This window comes from Hippopotamus amphibius, chromosome 16 (assembly GCF_030028045.1).
Source record: "Hippopotamus amphibius kiboko isolate mHipAmp2 chromosome 16, mHipAmp2.hap2, whole genome shotgun sequence".
Classification (NCBI taxonomy): Eukaryota; Metazoa; Chordata; class Mammalia; order Artiodactyla; family Hippopotamidae; genus Hippopotamus; species Hippopotamus amphibius.
This window is the reverse complement of record NC_080201.1, coordinates 28,257,951-28,273,663: the sequence shown is the minus strand read 5'-3', so window position 1 is coordinate 28,273,663 and position 15,713 is coordinate 28,257,951. Positions and strand designations below refer to the sequence as shown.

At 60.7% G+C, this 15,713-nt stretch overlaps 1 protein-coding gene across 19 annotated transcripts in view; it reads right to left on the bottom strand.

Annotated features, from left to right (window-relative positions):
* Positions 1-777: 777 nt before the first annotated feature.
* The window catches only part of KIFC3 (kinesin family member C3), a 56,449-nt gene continuing 41,513 nt past the window's right edge, over positions 778-15,713 (bottom strand). For 17 of the 19 annotated variants that reach the window (XM_057711248.1, XM_057711247.1, XM_057711245.1 and 14 more), the window contains 16 exons: positions 12,934-12,999; positions 12,325-12,468; positions 11,955-12,194; positions 11,258-11,431; positions 10,588-10,735; positions 10,375-10,505; positions 9,074-9,185; positions 7,595-7,776; positions 6,541-6,645; positions 4,546-4,676; positions 3,943-4,066; positions 3,564-3,693; positions 3,245-3,474; positions 2,773-2,907; positions 2,238-2,346; positions 778-1,464 (listed from right to left, as the gene is read on the bottom strand). In XM_057711248.1, the coding sequence (XP_057567231.1) occupies positions 1,439-1,464; positions 2,238-2,346; positions 2,773-2,907; positions 3,245-3,474; positions 3,564-3,693; positions 3,943-4,066; positions 4,546-4,676; positions 6,541-6,645; positions 7,595-7,776; positions 9,074-9,185; positions 10,375-10,505; positions 10,588-10,735; positions 11,258-11,431; positions 11,955-12,194; positions 12,325-12,468; positions 12,934-12,999 (2,187 nt within the window). In that variant the 3' untranslated portion in view covers positions 778-1,438. Of the gene's footprint in view, positions 1,465-1,669; positions 1,699-2,237; positions 2,347-2,772; positions 2,908-3,244; positions 3,475-3,563; positions 3,694-3,942; positions 4,067-4,545; positions 4,677-6,482; positions 6,646-7,594; positions 7,777-9,073; positions 9,186-10,374; positions 10,506-10,587; positions 10,736-11,257; positions 11,432-11,954; positions 12,195-12,324; positions 12,469-12,933; positions 13,000-15,713 lie in introns of those variants that run through there. The other 2 variants (XM_057711240.1, XR_009049653.1) reach the window with 2 other exon arrangements.

The following is a 15,713-nucleotide window of genomic DNA, read 5'->3' as shown; positions in this document are numbered from 1 at the left end:
TCCCCTCTGTCTCAGCCACACTCCCAGCAGTCCTGTGGATGCCTCCAAGGCCAGCCAGCAGCTGTACTCTCTGCAGGGGGCCAGGACCCCAGCCTTGCAGGCATGGCTACTGCTAGACTGACCCAGAGCCACCGCCCTCCCTCATCCCCCAGGAGGTCTCCAGGGACAGGACTGGAAGGGCAGCTGCCCCATCCTCCAAACACCTTTTACTCCCTGCAGGAGCCCCCAGTGCTGGCTGGCCAGAACAGCTCCCCTGACCCAGGGGTCATCCCTTCTTTCTCCTCCTGAAGCAGGCTCAGCCCCAGCTGGTGGGAGGACCTCACTGATCCTGGGGCACGTTTCCCCAGGGCTAGGACCAAGTGTAGGCCAGCACAGCCCCCGTGGTGGGGAGCAGGGTGGTGCTGCACTGGTGGTGGGGGTGCTAGAGGGAGGCGGGGGGTGGCACTCACCTGTGGCCAGTTCACTCAAGGGGGCAAGGCCAGGGCAGAGGGCAGGCAGTGGAGGGGGCCTGCTCTGGCTGGGTTTTTGGCAAGCCTTTGGAGAGCCTGAGTTTCCCATCTATAAGATGGAGGTGACAGCACTGTTGTATGGGTCAGTCTTGATAAGGATTGGGGGGGGGGGGGGGCCTCCTGGTCATGAATGTTCAGAAAACGTGCTTCTCACTTAGTGGGTGACCAGCCGGCAGAGGGGAGCTAACCGCACGTGCCAATGCCCTGCTCCCTGTGATCTGACCAGGGGTTCACAAGACCAACGCTTCCAGACAGTGCTTGTGTAAAAAGGTTATTTTAATAAGTAAAAATGGCTAAGCTTCCAAAAGTTCTTAAATAGGATTTCAGAGGGAGGAAAATGTCAAGAAGCCAGCGAGCAAGGAGACAGCCTGATGCCAGGCAGACGAGGGGAGCAGCAAGGTCCTCGCCCGCTGGCCTCCTGCCGGCCACAAATACAGCCCGGCCCGCGGTGGCAGGGGCCGTGCTCCTGTCTAGCTGGGAACACTGTGTACATGCCCAGTGAGACGCTGCACTCACTGGGAGCCGAAGAGGGGGGCCGGGCTGCCCACCAGCCGCCCAGTTCCCACGGTTTCTGTGCCTTCCGGCGGGGGGCTCCTCAGCCCCCCCACTAGGGAGAGGCCCTGCAGGCTGGGGGGGGGGGGGGGGGGCAGCCCGGGCGAGAGCCCACCCTCGCACACACGCCCGCCCTCCCCACGAGGGCCCGCTCTGATGTCCCGGGCCTGCCCTTCCAGCCCGTGCCACTTGCGCCCGAGAGCCCCAACCAAGAGACACTGTTTCCTTCGGAACACGTTCCTCATCTCTGAGGGGAGACGGGGCGAAAGAGGAGCCTCCACGCTGGCCTCTGCCTCGCAGGCTGCAGGCGCTGCAGCAGGAGCAGACCAGCCAGGCGTCGGGACCCAGCCCCTGGTCCGGCAGGGTGGATGTGTCCATCACACGGGCAATGGCCTCGACCTCCCTGCGGGAGAGGGAGGGTGTCGTCAGCACCAGGATTGTCAGCCTCTGTCCCAGAGCAGGAGGGAGCCGGGCGGAAGCACACAGAGAGCAGGCAGCCAAACACAGACCCAGCCCTGAGCAGCCAGCTTCCCGGCACAGCCCTGCGACCCGAGGCGGCCAGGCAGGCGGGTGGGCGGGCAGCCCTGGGCTGCTGGCCCCACACTCACCTGGAGACTCTGCAGCCCCAGCCGTCAGGCTGAAATCAAAGCAACAGGTGTCTCACTGGTGGGCCTGCCTTGGGCTAGGAGCCCCCAGGACCCTGCTGCCCCCTCTCCCTTTAGACTCAAACACGTGCCAGGCCCTTCTGTGAGCGGGCCACGCTGGGGGCTGACGCCCTGGATTCTAGTCCTGTGGCCTGGCCTACTCCTCATCTGGGACAGGTGAGCCCTGTCCTGTCCACCCCCAGGAGCTGAGGTCTGCCTTGGGGGGGCGTGACTTGCATGAGCCCAGCCAGCTCAGCCTCTGAGAATCAGAGGACTCTGTCCTGGGCCTCACATCAGCAGCCTTGCTAGGAGCCCAGAGGGTTGGGCTCCTCCTTACAGTACCCTCTCTGCAAGGGCCCTTCAATTTCCCATCAGTAAAATGGACCCCGCGCTGTCTGCCCTACTTCCCAGGGCCAGGGAAGGTTGTGAAACAGGTTCTGGAGAAGTTTTATAAACTTGGGGGGAAAAAAAGGAAAGAAAAGAAAAAGCCCATTCAGATAAGGGCAGCCTGGCCCACTCCCTGAAGACTCACCCGAGGGCTGCAGCTTCCTCCTGATGGAGCCTGGGCGGCTACTGGTCCCAGACCCAGGGGCCGAATGGGCTCGTGCCGAGGGCTGTGGCGTCTGGCAAGCTGGCTCCCACTGTGGGCAGAGAAGGGCAGGTGGGCGGGACCTGCTGCCCTGGGTCTGCCCCCCCCCCACCCCGCCCCAATGTGTTTCCCCTCCCCAGCCACCAGAAACCTCATCTGCAAGATGGATATGACGAGGATACAATAACCATGGGGAAGGGATGAGAACATAAACTAGTTAATACTGAGCACCTGTGTGCTGGCCTACACACCACCCCCCCCCCCACCTCCAACTAGCTGATGACCCCCACAGGTACCTCTGAGGCCAAGAACAAACACATGGACTAAAGAGGCTGCTGGGTTTGGGTTCACGTTCTGGCTCCACCCCCTCTGGTATCTTCCCCTCCTCCACCACTCCACACTGTCCTCCCCTCCGCCCATGACTGGGAAGTCTCTGACCCAGAGCTGGCCCAAGGCAGGCCTGCGGCGCTCCCCGTACCTCTAGATGCTCCTGGCTGGACCAGGACCCAAGCTCTGCCCTGCGGGACCCGGGGCCCAGCTCCACGGAGCGCACCCTCTCAGCAAACTTGAGGGAGTAGAGCGTCTCACTGGTGTTCTTCTCCACGGGGGACACCTAGGGGACACGAGAGCTCACTCCCCACCCAGCCAGCCGGCAGCCCTCACAGAACTGGAAGGGGCACCGGAGTGAGCTCACAACCAGGGGACTCTAGAAGGCTCTCTGGAGGGAGGGGAGCAGGAGGGCAACCAAGGGAGCAGAAATGGAGGGACCTGCCCGACGCACAGGGTGCACGGGGGCACGCCTCACTGACTCGAGCTGCTGCTGCTAAGAGGCTCTTCCCTGCACACCTGGGGGGGTACCTGGGCTGCAGGGGTGGGAATCCCTGCTCTCGGCACTGGTCAAGCCCCTACGTGCTCATGGCTACCCTGTCCGGCCCACCTGAGGCCCTCACCTGCACCACCATGAGGGTCTTGCTGTCCCCACTGAGTGAGTCCTGCAGCAGGTAGGTGAGCTTGGAGTTGCGGAAGGGCACGTGGCCCTGGCGGGAGCGCAGGGCAGCAATGACGTCCCCCAGGGCCGACAGCGACTTGTTGATGTGCTGTGCCTCCCGCAGGCGGCTGCCCTCGGCCCCCGACTTGCCCACACGCTCGGAGCCGGCCAGGTCCACCAGGTTCAGCTTCCCTGCAGGGAGGGCGCTGGGCAGGTCAAGGCCACCCCGGGAGAGGCAGGGACGGGGGCGCTCAGGCCAGGCGGGCAGGGCCCTCCCTCACCTGTGGTGCGGAGGCCAGTGCTGCAGTCCACGCCGCGCACCGTCACGATGAGCAGGGCGTGCGAGCGCGAGCTGTGCTCGTTCAGGTTGGTGAACTCTGTGGTGCGGTTGGTGTGGCCGAACTCAAACACCTGGGGGCAGGGCGTGGGGAGGGTAGAGGCACAGCGTCTGGCATGGGGGCTTCAGAATCCCCGTCCCCAGCAGCCCCGTGACGGGGCGTCACCCTCTGCCTCGCCCTGGGGAGGAAACAGGCTCCGAGAGGCCTGGGGACCCGGCAGAGCCTGCCTCCCAGTCCGGGTCTGCCCTCCTCCCGGGCAGCTCTGCCGTGGGCGGGGCCTCCCAGCGCTGCCCCGCCCCTGGCCCCGCCCCCGGCCCCACACCTTGTTGATGTCTCCCACGCTCTGCACCCGGAACTCCGTCAGCCCTGGCACATACAGCTGCCCGCTGCCGTCTGGGCACAGCCGGATCTCCAGTTTCTCCTGGGGCTCCTGCCCCAGCAGGTCCCTGAGGGCAGGAAGCACAGTCACTCCCTCCTCCTGGTCTGCCTTCTGTCTGCACTGCACCCACCCCAGCCTGGAACGTTCCAACCATCACACTTCCGGAAGCCCTGGACCAGGGGCTAAGCCCCTCCCTCTCCCCCACCCCCAGCTCCCCTCCTGCAGGGCAGAGACAGAATGTTTCCCAGAAGTCCTGGAGTGGTGCTACTTCTGGCCCCGTGATGCACTGAGCGCCTGTGGGCAGGTCCCCCCCCCACCCCCCACAGAACCCACTCTCATTTTTCCTCACCTGACACAGCCTGCAGGTAGGTGAGGACACTTCAAGGGGAAAAGGAGTGCCTTTGTCTGGGTATCCCAGGTGGGCTCAGAGGGCCCTCCTCCCCCCTCCCTGCTAATGCGAGGGAGGAGCCTGGGACCAGTGAATCCCCTGGGCCAAGTCAGGACATGCAGCTCCCACCTGAGGGCCCCCACCCCAGAGTCCCTCACCTGAGGACCTCGTTGTAGATCTCGGCCGCGCTGACAGTGATGGTGTATTCCCAGTCGGACGCCTTCTCCTGCACCTCGGAGAAGAGCAGCTGCAGGGCCCGCTGGTTGATGCCTGGGTTCTCATGGGTCCCCTGGGGGCAGAACCAAGGCTCTGGTGAGCCACGCCTCTCCCTACCACATGGGCTGGCCCCTGCAAGATGCTCACATGGTGTCTGTGGTCCCCACCTCCTCTGGCTACCCCTCACAGGCCAGCCTCCCTGGCCGAAGCTCCCCACCTGCATGCCTCCCAAAACGCCCTCCATTAGCTACAAGCAACTTCACCTCCTTGAGCCTCAGTTTCCCCACCTTTAAAATGGCCCCCATCCTGCCAGGATTGGGCCTGAGATTTAAAGCAGAGCACCAGGTGAAGTGCCTGGCCTGGGCCTGCACGCAGGAGCTAGTGACAGATACCTGGCCCTGGTGGGCCACCTGGGAGGGGGCACTGGGAATGTGTGACTTCCCTGCCACTGCCCAGAGCGGGGCTCAATGCCAGGGAGGCCGTGAGCCAGGCTCTACGGGTGCTGCAGGGGAGGCGCAAGCAGAGCTGGCAGGTGACCTGGGGCCGGATGGGCTGGCGGGCCTTTCTAGCAAGAAATCTGGAGTCCTCACCTTCCACCCCCACATCTGCGTCTGCCACTGGGGCCTCCTTGCCAGGCCTCAGTACCCTCCCCAGCACACTCCAGCCTCGTGGTCGCGGCCCTGCTGGTCCCTCTGCCTGGACTGCTCTTCCCCACACTCCTGTCTGTGACTGGCTTAGGTGTCTGCACCAATGTCACCTCCTCCGGGAGGCTTCCTCCCCCACCAAACACCCCATCCCACCCTCACTGCTGGTTCCTCATACCTGGCTGTATTTTCTCCCTAGCACCTGACAGGACACATCCTGATGAGCCGTGTGCACGGCTGTCTCCCCCCTGGTGGGCTGGCTCCGTGGGGGCAGGCACTCTGGTCCCGGCCGTGCCCCAGCCCCAGGCACGGCGTCTGGTGCACATCCGGCCTCAGCAGGGACGTGGTGGAGGATGGATGCCCCCTGGTGGTCATCTCGACTCTGAGCACCCAAGACAGAGCTGGGAGCCTAGAAGGTGCTGCACCACACACCCCGTCTCCTTCATCCCCCATCTTGCTTGGCCTGACCTCCACTAACCAGTCTAGCCAATCCAAGAACTGAGGGAAAGGAAGGTCCAGATTGGAGGAGAAAGGACCATCACAGCAGCCTCCCGAAAGGGTGCCTGACAGCCTGGGCCAGTGGGGCCCTCTCACGCACCTTGTTGAGACACCAGGACACCTGCCCTCCCCTCCTACTTGAAGAATCCCACAGCACCCCCTTAAGAGCCAGGGCAATGCGAACACACCAAAGACACCCCCGGGACCAGCTTTCCATTTTTATCTACCGTCGAGATTCTCCTCCTTTCAACCTGCCCTCCATTCCCAGCCATATCCCGTGGACAGGGGGGTGGCACAGGTGGGGAGATGAGGGCCCAGGAGCTGCAGGTAAGAGCTGGGCGCCCCAAGACAGCCTTCACTGGCCAGTCTCTCCCACTGCCCGGGGATCTCCTTGAGGACCCAGATCCCCCCTCATTCATCCTGACACCCCCCAGGCCCAGTATGGCAGCCATACAACAGGAGCCCAATAAATGTCCATGGGTGAAATGAAAGCCAATCCTGAGAGACGTCACAGCAATCTGCCCTGGACTCTGAGCCCAGAGGTTGTTGTCAGCACACCCTCCGCTCCCCAATACCTACTGGGACCATGTGCCTGGGCAGAGCACCCCTCTCGTCAGGCCTGGTGCCTCGAGGCTAACACGGATAATTATGGGCTCTGCTCCAAGGTGGCTGAGAAGACCAAGTGAGGCAAAACACACCCCACGCAGAACCTCGAGACCATTGAGGGGAGCCCCTACCAACGGCAGCAAGGGCGTGGTCTTCACTGAGAACCTGCCCAGTCCAGCAGGAACCCACCTCCATCGTGTATGTCTTGCCAGCACCCGTCTGGCCGTAGGCAAAGATGCAGACGTTGAAGCCGTCGATGCAGGAGGTGATCAGGGCCTGCACCTCCTGGAACACCTGTAGAGGGGACGTGGGATGGAGGGTGCAGGGCCGCCAGGGGCCCCTACCAGCCCCCTCCCTCCTCCGCTCCCCTCCTTCAGCAACAACATGGCACGTGGTATCGTGGGCAACCGGCTCACCGTGGAGGAATCTGTGACCAATGAGTCACCTAACACTAGGCATTGTGGACAACCTCACTGCCGAAAGATGGAAGGGAAGTCAGGGCAGTAATTACTGCCCACCAGCCCCGGAGGAAGGGGTCGCCCAGCCCAGTCCAGGAGCTCAGCTTCTCCCCATCTCAAGGTGGGTCAGCAAATGAAGGCATTGCCGGCACGTGCCTGGCACCTGCACCAGCTGCCTGCCAGCCGGCGACAAAGGACAGAGGCAAAGCTAAAGCCCAGCATGGGGACAGGAGGGCACAGACAAAACAGGCCTCCCAGGTTGACCCTGGCAGAGACGAGGGAAGAGCAGATGCTGAGAACACCTGGCTCACACAGGTGAGGGCTCCTCACTGAGGCCTGAGGGGCAGCGTGGGAGTCCCTAGGAAGACCCAAGGGACTGATACAGGAGGTGCTCCGGGCTGGAGGGGTCTGCCTCCATGCAAGCCAGGATACTGCGGATGGGCGGGGCCATGAGAGTGGGTGTGGCTGTGGGGTGAGTGGTCACATGGGTGGGATGGGCCCAAGAGTGGGTGTGGGTGTGAGGATGGGCGGGGCCATGTGGGTGCCCTAGGCTGTGCGTGGATCTGCAAAGGCTTCCAAAGCCCTCAGTTTACCTTCCCACCCTCTTCTCTCTCCCAGAGGTGAAGAGAGAGGAACTGTGGAGCCCTGGGCCTCTCCATCCTGCCTCCCCTCCCTGATACTTATTTTTGTCCAGTCCCCACCATTTCTCCCCCTTCGGGTGAGGTGAGTCTGTCTCCCCCTCCCTCCACTGTTCTCTGTCCCTCTCCCTGCAGGGCCACACTCACGTCCTGCTGTGAGGCCTGCGGGGAGAAGACCTTGTCCAGCTCGAAGGAGACAGGCTTTCCCTTGTGCAGCAAGTGAATGATGGAGTCATCGTCGGGATCAAAGGTCACAGCATTGGTCGCCTCAGGTCCTTCTCCATCCTCTTTGGTGACTGGCCGGACACGGGCAATCACCCGGATGTTCCCTGGATTGCGCAGGGGAGAAGGGAAGGGTACAGGCCAGATCAAGACCAGAATGCCTCCACCCTGGTGTCCACTGGTGTCCGCAGTAGGCTAGTGGCTCAAGAGCCTTCTGCCTTCTAAGTAAGGCCTCCAAGGGCAAGGTGGCCCACAAAGCTGTTGTTAGTCATTCCCACTATAGTGTGAATTAACATATCAATACTTTTTTTTGCTGAGCAAACCAGTTGAGGGTAGGAGTCTCAGCCTGAGGACATGGAAGAAAGGTCAGACACTGCACCCAATTTGGGTGGGATACCAAAATGGACAATTCTTTACACATCTGGACTTTAGTTTCCTCACGTACACAACAAGGGGCTTGGATCCCAGTGAGATAAGGGGCTTATTCTATCGCTCTAGAATGTCCTGTGAATGCCAGGACAGGACTTGGGAATCAGATGGGCAGAGAGGACCAGGCAGAAGGTAGACGACTGGTTGCACATTGAATGGGTACAGGTAACCGGGCTGCCCCAGGGGTGTCTGAGGCACAGATCTGATCGTGCCACTCCCTTGCTTCAAGGCTTTGGGTGGGATCCCAGAGCTCCTGGAATGAAGAGAAAACTCCCCATCACATCTAGCATGGCCCCACCTTCCCTCCACCTGTCCACTCCAACTCACAGTCCAGGTCTCAGCCCTGGTTTCACCTCCTACAGGAAGCTTGTTCGACACCCTCAACTGTCAGACACCCAGGGGCTCTCAGGGCCCCTCCGCAGTCTGCGTAAAGGGTAGTGATAGGGTTCTCTGGGTGATTAATGGTCACTGTCCACTCCCCCCGCTGAAGGGAGCACCGTGAGGGCAGGGACGGATTCTGTGGGGCCCACGGCCAAATCCTCAGTGTCTGGAAGCACCTGGCACAGAGCAGACGCTCCCTAGACCTCTGTGCAGTGAACCTTTGTGCATCTTTGTGTTGTTTCTCGAGCTGGACCAGGCCCTAGATCAGAACAGGTGGCATCCCCGCCACCCAACACCAGTGCTTCAATGCCCCACCCCTGTGCCACCTGGAAGCCTGCCGTGGGCATTGGGCAAAGGCTTCAGAGTCGAACAGATCCAAGGTGGACCATTCACCAGCCATGCAATTTTGAGCAAATTCCCTGTCACATCGCTGTGCCTCAGTTTCCTTATCTACGAAGAGGGAGTTACAGTAGCTCCTGGGTGACAGGGAACAGCTCCAAGGAGGGGTGCTGGGGGCCGTGGGGAAGGACAGGACCCCCTCCAAGGCGGGTCAGGGCCCCCTCCACGGGCGCCCGCAGCCCACCCAGCAGTCACCTTTCAGCCGCACGAGCTCGTTGTGGCACTTCTTGCGCAGCTGCAGCTCCCGGCGGTACTTGCGCAGCAGCTCCTGGTTGTTGCAGCTGACCTCCTCGATGGCCTGGCCGATCTGGGGGGGGAAGCGCAGCACCGTCAGGGGGCCAGCCCCACCCACCCTGCTCGTCTGGCTGCCGGCCCACCCCCCGCCCCCCCCACACCCCACTGCCCTGGGCTGAGTACCTGACATGCACTGTCGCGCATCAGATTTTCCCAGTAACCCCTCTGGGTTAGGTACCACAACCAGGCCCATTTTACAGAGGAAGAAACTGAGCCCTGGAAAGGCTAAGCCAATCTCAAGGTTGCCCTGCTGATAAGCACAGAGCCGGGACTCAGCCCTCGCTCCACAGCACCAGCTCTGGACTCCAGAATTCAGCTGGACCCAAATCCCAGATCTACCCCGAAGAGCTGGGGGACCAGAAGCAACAGGCTCAATGTCTTCAAGCCTCAATTTTCTCATCTGTAAAATGGGGATAACAACATTTAACTCATGGATCTATAGGAACCAGTAGATAAAGATCTCCAAGTTACATTTCATAAGGAAAAGAAATAAGATGCAGCCCACGTGTACACCTGCTGCCCTTTGCTGGGTGAAAGGGACGTGTGTGTACATGTACATGTATGTCTATAGTTTCCATCATGCTCAGAACACCCTTTGGGGGAAATGCTGGGAGACAGGCCTCCTTAGGGGAGCGGGCTGGGTGGCAGAGAGGCTTTTTCTTTCCATCTGAATGTCCTTCTGTGAGGTTTGTACTTTCAACATGTCTGTGAATCACTGACATAATTTTTTAAAGGAGAAGAACTATTTTCGATTCCCAAAGTATATGTCTCCATCCTGCAGAGCTGTCATGCAAATTCAAGGAGCTGACGGCTATAAAAGGCTCAGCACGTAGGAGGCACTTAAGAGACACTGGCTATTCTCATACCGCACAAGTACAGCTTGAAAAAAATGAAATTAAACCTAACAGATGTAAGGATATGTGTAGCATGTTTGAGATATAAAGATATTCACAGCACGTATGGGATATAAAGATATATGTGACATGTTTGGTTTAAAGAGTCATAACAAGACAAATACCCAAATACCTACCCATGACCAGACTGTGTTTCAAATGGTTTGAGGATGGCAGTGTGTGTGTGGGGAGGGGAGCTGCCATCCGGGGGCTTAGTCTGAGTTTGGGAAGAGCGCGCTGGGTGGCTGCTGCGTCTGCCCAGGGGCTCCAGGGCCTCTCCCGGCGCTGCCCCCCACGGCCTGCGCTCACCTCGGCCTTGACACTCTTGAGGGCCTCCTGCAGCAGCAGCGGGAAGCCGCGCACCTGACGCTTGAGCCCGTTGTAGTCATTGGTCAGGGTCCGCAGCGCCGGCTGCAGTGTCAGCAGGTTGGTCCGGACGCCTAGGGAGACACAAGGAGTGAGAGGCAGGCAGGGTGAAGGGCCGTGGCGAGGGGCAGGCTGGGGCCCAGCCGGACGGCTCACCTGCCAGGTTCTCGTGCACGGCCTTCATCTCCACCTGGGCTCTGGCGAAGGCCTCCTCGATGGCCCGGTTCTTGTCCTCCTCCAGGGACTGCATCTCCTCCAGCATCTGCCCGTGTGCCCGCTCCAGCTCCGACTCGTACATGGCGATCTGAGGCCAGGGCCAGAAGCTCAGTGCTGTGCGCCACGGAGGGAGGGGAGCCCCGCCCGTCACGCCTTGCACGCGTGAACACACACACTGCTGGGGTAGGATGGCCGTGTCTCTCCCTGAAAGGGCGGGGACCTCCGTGCAGCTACTTCCTGGCATCAGCCCAGCACCAACCTGGGTCCCAGCACGTAATAGGTCACAAGCCACGGGCCCCTGGAGAGCAGGGGACAGCATTTGTTATGATACTGACTAGAGCACCCTTCCAAGGGCGTGTGTGCCGGACCCATGCGATTAGGTCGAGCCCCACTGGGAGGTGGGTTCTGTGATCAGATCATTTTATAGATGAGGAAACAGAAACTTGCCCTTGGTCACACGGCCAGCGGGGAGACAAGGGACTGGAACCCGGGTCTGTCGGACCCCAAGTGCTCAGCTGCTGCACTGTGCCGAAGGCTGGCCTCTGGCGCTGGGACCCGGAGTGCACATGCTGCCCCAACAGACACGCGCCCCGTCGCGTGGCCCACACACCTGCGCCCGGAGCTGTGCGGTCAGCTGGTGCGAGCTCTGCAGCTGCTGCTCCATCTCCTTCAGCACCTGCCTCTGCATGGCCACCTGCTCCTGCAGGTGCTGGTTCCGGGCCTGGGACTCACTGAGGGCCTGCTTGGTCTTGGACGACTCCACCTCCACCGTCTTGATGACGTACTGTGAGGGGAGGGAGGGGCAGACACACGGAGGTGTGTGGGCGCCTTGCCCTCACCCTGGGACCCTGGGGGGACCCTCAGGAACATCGCACCAACAGCCCACAGGAAAAACTAGAGGAGCCCAGAGGTCTTGGCTCTCCAGGATGCTGCGAGGGCCTCCTGGAATCTTCTCATCGTAATGAGTCCACTGGGAGCCTGGCTGTGGCCCAAGACTGGGCACAAACAGACAAGAAGGGCAAAGACAAGGGCAGAATCTAGTGATACATCACGTCCATGCCTAGCACACAGCGGGCACCTCCAGCATTGGCTGCTAGATGCCTACATGGCCTGGCCCTGGACAGCAAGAAGGGGGAGGGGCCAGGCTGAGAGCAGACCCGGAAGGTTTCCTTCAAGCCCTCACACCCACGGATCCACCAAGACAAGCCCCTCCTACGTCTGGCTCATCCTGGGCTCCCAGGACCAGAGGCGAGGTATGGCCAGGTATGCACAGGGCACTGCATGAGGCTGCCTGGCCCCAGGCTCACCTTGACAGGTGGCGACTGGGCCCGCAGGCTGGCGATGGTCTCGTGACTGTCGCGCAGGCGCCGGCTGAGCCGCTCCTCCTCCTGCGCCTTCTCGGCCAGGCAGTCCTTGAGCCGCAGCTCCACCTCGGCCAGCCGGTCGGTCTTCTGCTGCACCTCCAGGTTCAGCTCTGACAGCACGCCTTTGTTCTCCGCCACCTCCAGCTGTAGCTGGGACAGCTTGTCGCGGAGTTGGGCGCTCTCCTGCAGACAGACGGCCACGGAGGCACGGGGGCCAGGACAGGTGTGAGACCAGCAGGCAGGAGTCAGCGTGAGGAATTGGGGTGACTGTTGGGAATCGAGCCCCCCGGGACCACCCTGGGCCTGGCCCCACCTGGCTGTGCTCGCAGCCCGTGCAGGGGGCCGCCGGCTTGGCCCGCAGCTCCTGCAGCTCTGCCTCGCAGCGCCGCATCTCCTGCCTCAGTCGCTCATTCTCCACCATCAGCAGGTCCCGGTGCTTCTCCAAGTCGGTGCCTCCCTGCAGAGAGCCAGGGGGGCACGTGGCAAGGCAGATCCAGGGGAAGGACGGAGCAGGGAGGCAGAGACAGTGCAGGGGCAGCGGAGAGGGGAGAGGTGGGGAGAAAGAGAGAGGAGAAAAGAGATAGAAAGGCCAGTGATGGACAGAGAGAAGAGAGAAGGGGCTCCAGAGAAGATAAAGACAAAGGTAAAGGCAGAGGAGGGGAAGAGCTGGAGGAGGGTGGTGAGAGAGGAACTGCTCTCGGCTGCACCCCACCCCTTTCATTCTATTTTCCTGAGTGTGAAAGTAACAAGGAAAGTCAAATTTATACCCAGAATTCACACTCCTACTTTACATCAGCAAACAAGAATTAACCCCCCCCTTGTGTTACGGGTCACACGGCCTCGTGGGCACAGTGAGTGGTGACAAGTATGTGAGGAGCATCCCCGCCCGCCCACCCCGTCAGGATGGCGCTGTCGGGCTCACCAGCTCCGATCGAAGGCGGCTCACTTCCTGGGCCTGGCTTATGAGCTTCTCCTTGAGGTGTTCCACCTGCCAGCACAAAGCCAGGGCACGCTGAGCCTGGTTCCTCTCCTGAAGCCCACACCCGGGCCTCTCGTCCAAACCCACAGCCCCGGTCCTCCCTGTGTTCAAGCATCAGGCCACACCTGGGACCCTAAGTGCAAGGCACCTGGCCTGGTCCTGACAGCTCTCAGCACCCTCTCCCATCACAGGACCAGCCAGCCTGGGCTCACAGGAGAGCGTGGGGAGCGAGTGCAGTAGAGGTGACCCCTGCGCCACCTTGGGTCCACGCCAGGGGCAGCTTGCCGGGGACTCAGGAGGCTGACCCTCAGGACACCTGCCTTGCACGGGCCCCTGCCCAGGCCTGTACCTACTTTTGTATTTGTAAGTGTGTAAACTCCAGGCACGACAAAACCTGGATCGGTCCTGGACCACCCCCTAGAATTTTCTACTTTGAGTGGTTCCTAGTGAGTCTGTCTGTGGAAACGGGCCTGCCAGTGACCAGGGCACATCTGGGACCTGCATCCACCCTGGTTCTTGGTCTGCCCTGCCGGAGAGCCGTGGCCAGTGGAAGCTGTTAGAAAGAGAAGGGGTGTGCACCCCATCACACCCCATCAGGAGGCAAGGCTGACCTGGCTCAGCGAGAGCGCCGAGAGGGGGAACCAGCCCTGAGGGAGCAGGATCCCAGGACGGCTGGCTGCCCTCCCCGCAGGCCTAGACCCTGGTTCCACGTCAGTCCCCTCCAGGAACCTCTCCCCGGGAAATAAAGCAAAATGCAGACAAAGACTTTGGCAGCAGCATTCCTCAGAGCATGTTTAGGTTTTTCTTGCAGAACATGCTGTGATGACCACACAGAACCTTGGGAACGGCACAGCAAGAGTCAGACTCCCTCCGTGGAAGATGAGGAGGTGTGGTTTGCACAAGCAGGCCACGAAGCATTGCGCTCTTGTTCCTAAACATCAGGAGACACAGCCCACTGCCTACGGGGCCACCAGCCAAGTAAGGCGGGTGAGGGGCCGTGCAGGACTGAATGCCCAAGATCCACCTGAAGGAGGCAGACGACTGCAGCTGGTGGGACACAGGCCCAGTGTCACCAAACTTCTGACTTTCAAGAGATGCCAGACACTGGGATTTTTGGGGTGTGTGTAAAATCTCCCTGCTACATATGGCTGAGACGTCATCGACAGTCTGTGGGCATACGAGCTCAGAGCCGACCATCTCCTGGGGCTGCAGAGAGTGGCTGGACCAAAAGTCGGCCTCTGCTTCTCTGGGCAAGTTGGGGGAGGAAGTGGGCCACAGGCACGACCCTACCTCCGAGGAAAAGGCCAGTGACACCAGCTCTGCTCGCTCGTAGCTGGGGATGCGGATTCCAAGACACAAGACCCAACGAGGGGCTGGGAGGCCCACCCTGGCTGCCCAAGGCCTCCTGGTGGGCAAGCAGGTGATGTAAGGGCTGCACTTGAGAAGGTCACCTCTGTCACCTCCTCCACCAGCATGCTCCTTCCTAGCAATGCACTGGGCATGGACCAGGCCAGGCAGCAAAGCCTATGCCACTTCTCTGCCCAGCCCAATGCCCCGTTAAGAGCCTGGCGCACGGAATGCTCAGTTCCTTTGCCCTAGAGGGGAGTGAGGGCCGGTCTGAATAAGGCAGCCTTTCATTCCTTAGTCATGAAATTGGGAATAACCTGAATGCCCAACATGAGGGGAATGGCTGGGTGGATTACGGTATACGTGCTCATAGACTATTGTGTCGTCGTTACGCTTCTGTTTATCAAGAGTTTTAAATGACGTGGGGAAAGGCTCCTCAACATATTAATTCAAAGAAAAATCCAAAAACAAAACAGCGTATGCAATACATAAAAGTAGAGGGCTCTGGACTACAGAATTACGTTTGACAAATTTTTTATGATTTGCAATAATTTTTACGTCTCTAAGAATACATATTCCGCTTGCACTCCCCCCCACCCTGAAATAGGTGCAGTCCACCTCCTTTTGCAGGGCTGGGGTCCCCCACCTCCCTCCCCTCCCTCAGAAATCACCCCAGGAAGATCCGCTTGCACGGAGCCGGCCTGCGCGCCAGACAGGCTGCTTCCTCAGCACCCGGCTGGGTGTGCTCGGACCTCGCTTGTCGCCAACGCCGCTCGCACTCAGACCACTCAGACGCGACGCAGCGAAAGTGGGGTCTTCCAGTGTTTACCTGGGAGTCAGAAGGCCTGCCTGCCACCTGCCTGCAGCCCAGTTCCTGTTCTCTTCTTACATCACAATCAGAACTCTGGGTGTTCCTGGCCTTCGTCTGGAATTCCGGAGGGGCGCCCCGAAAGGAGGTGGCTGCCCAACCGGGCAGGCTGGGTGGGGTGGGGTGGGAGGGTGAGGAAGAGGCTGTAAAAGACCCCTTTTGTCAAAGATGTCAGACACTTGTCATCTCCTGGCTCGTCTCGGGCAGCAGGGGGACACAGCCCACCGACACCGCGGGGTGTCCGGTCAGGCACAAACCACCCCGTGGTGCGTGGTGGCTGCGCCCCGGCCGGCAGCTCCATTAGGGGCTGGGAACTAAGGGGACGTGCTGCCCAGGGGAAGACGGCAGATTTCTCCCAGCCTGGGAGGGAGAACAGGTGAGTCCCTCAGAGTCGGGGAAAACAGTGGGCAAAGGAGACAGAGACAGAACCATAGACAGGAGGCTGGCTTGGAGCAGAGACAAGGCGCTGAGGGTGAACCTGGCCTTCGGCTGCAGGGGCCCCTGCAGG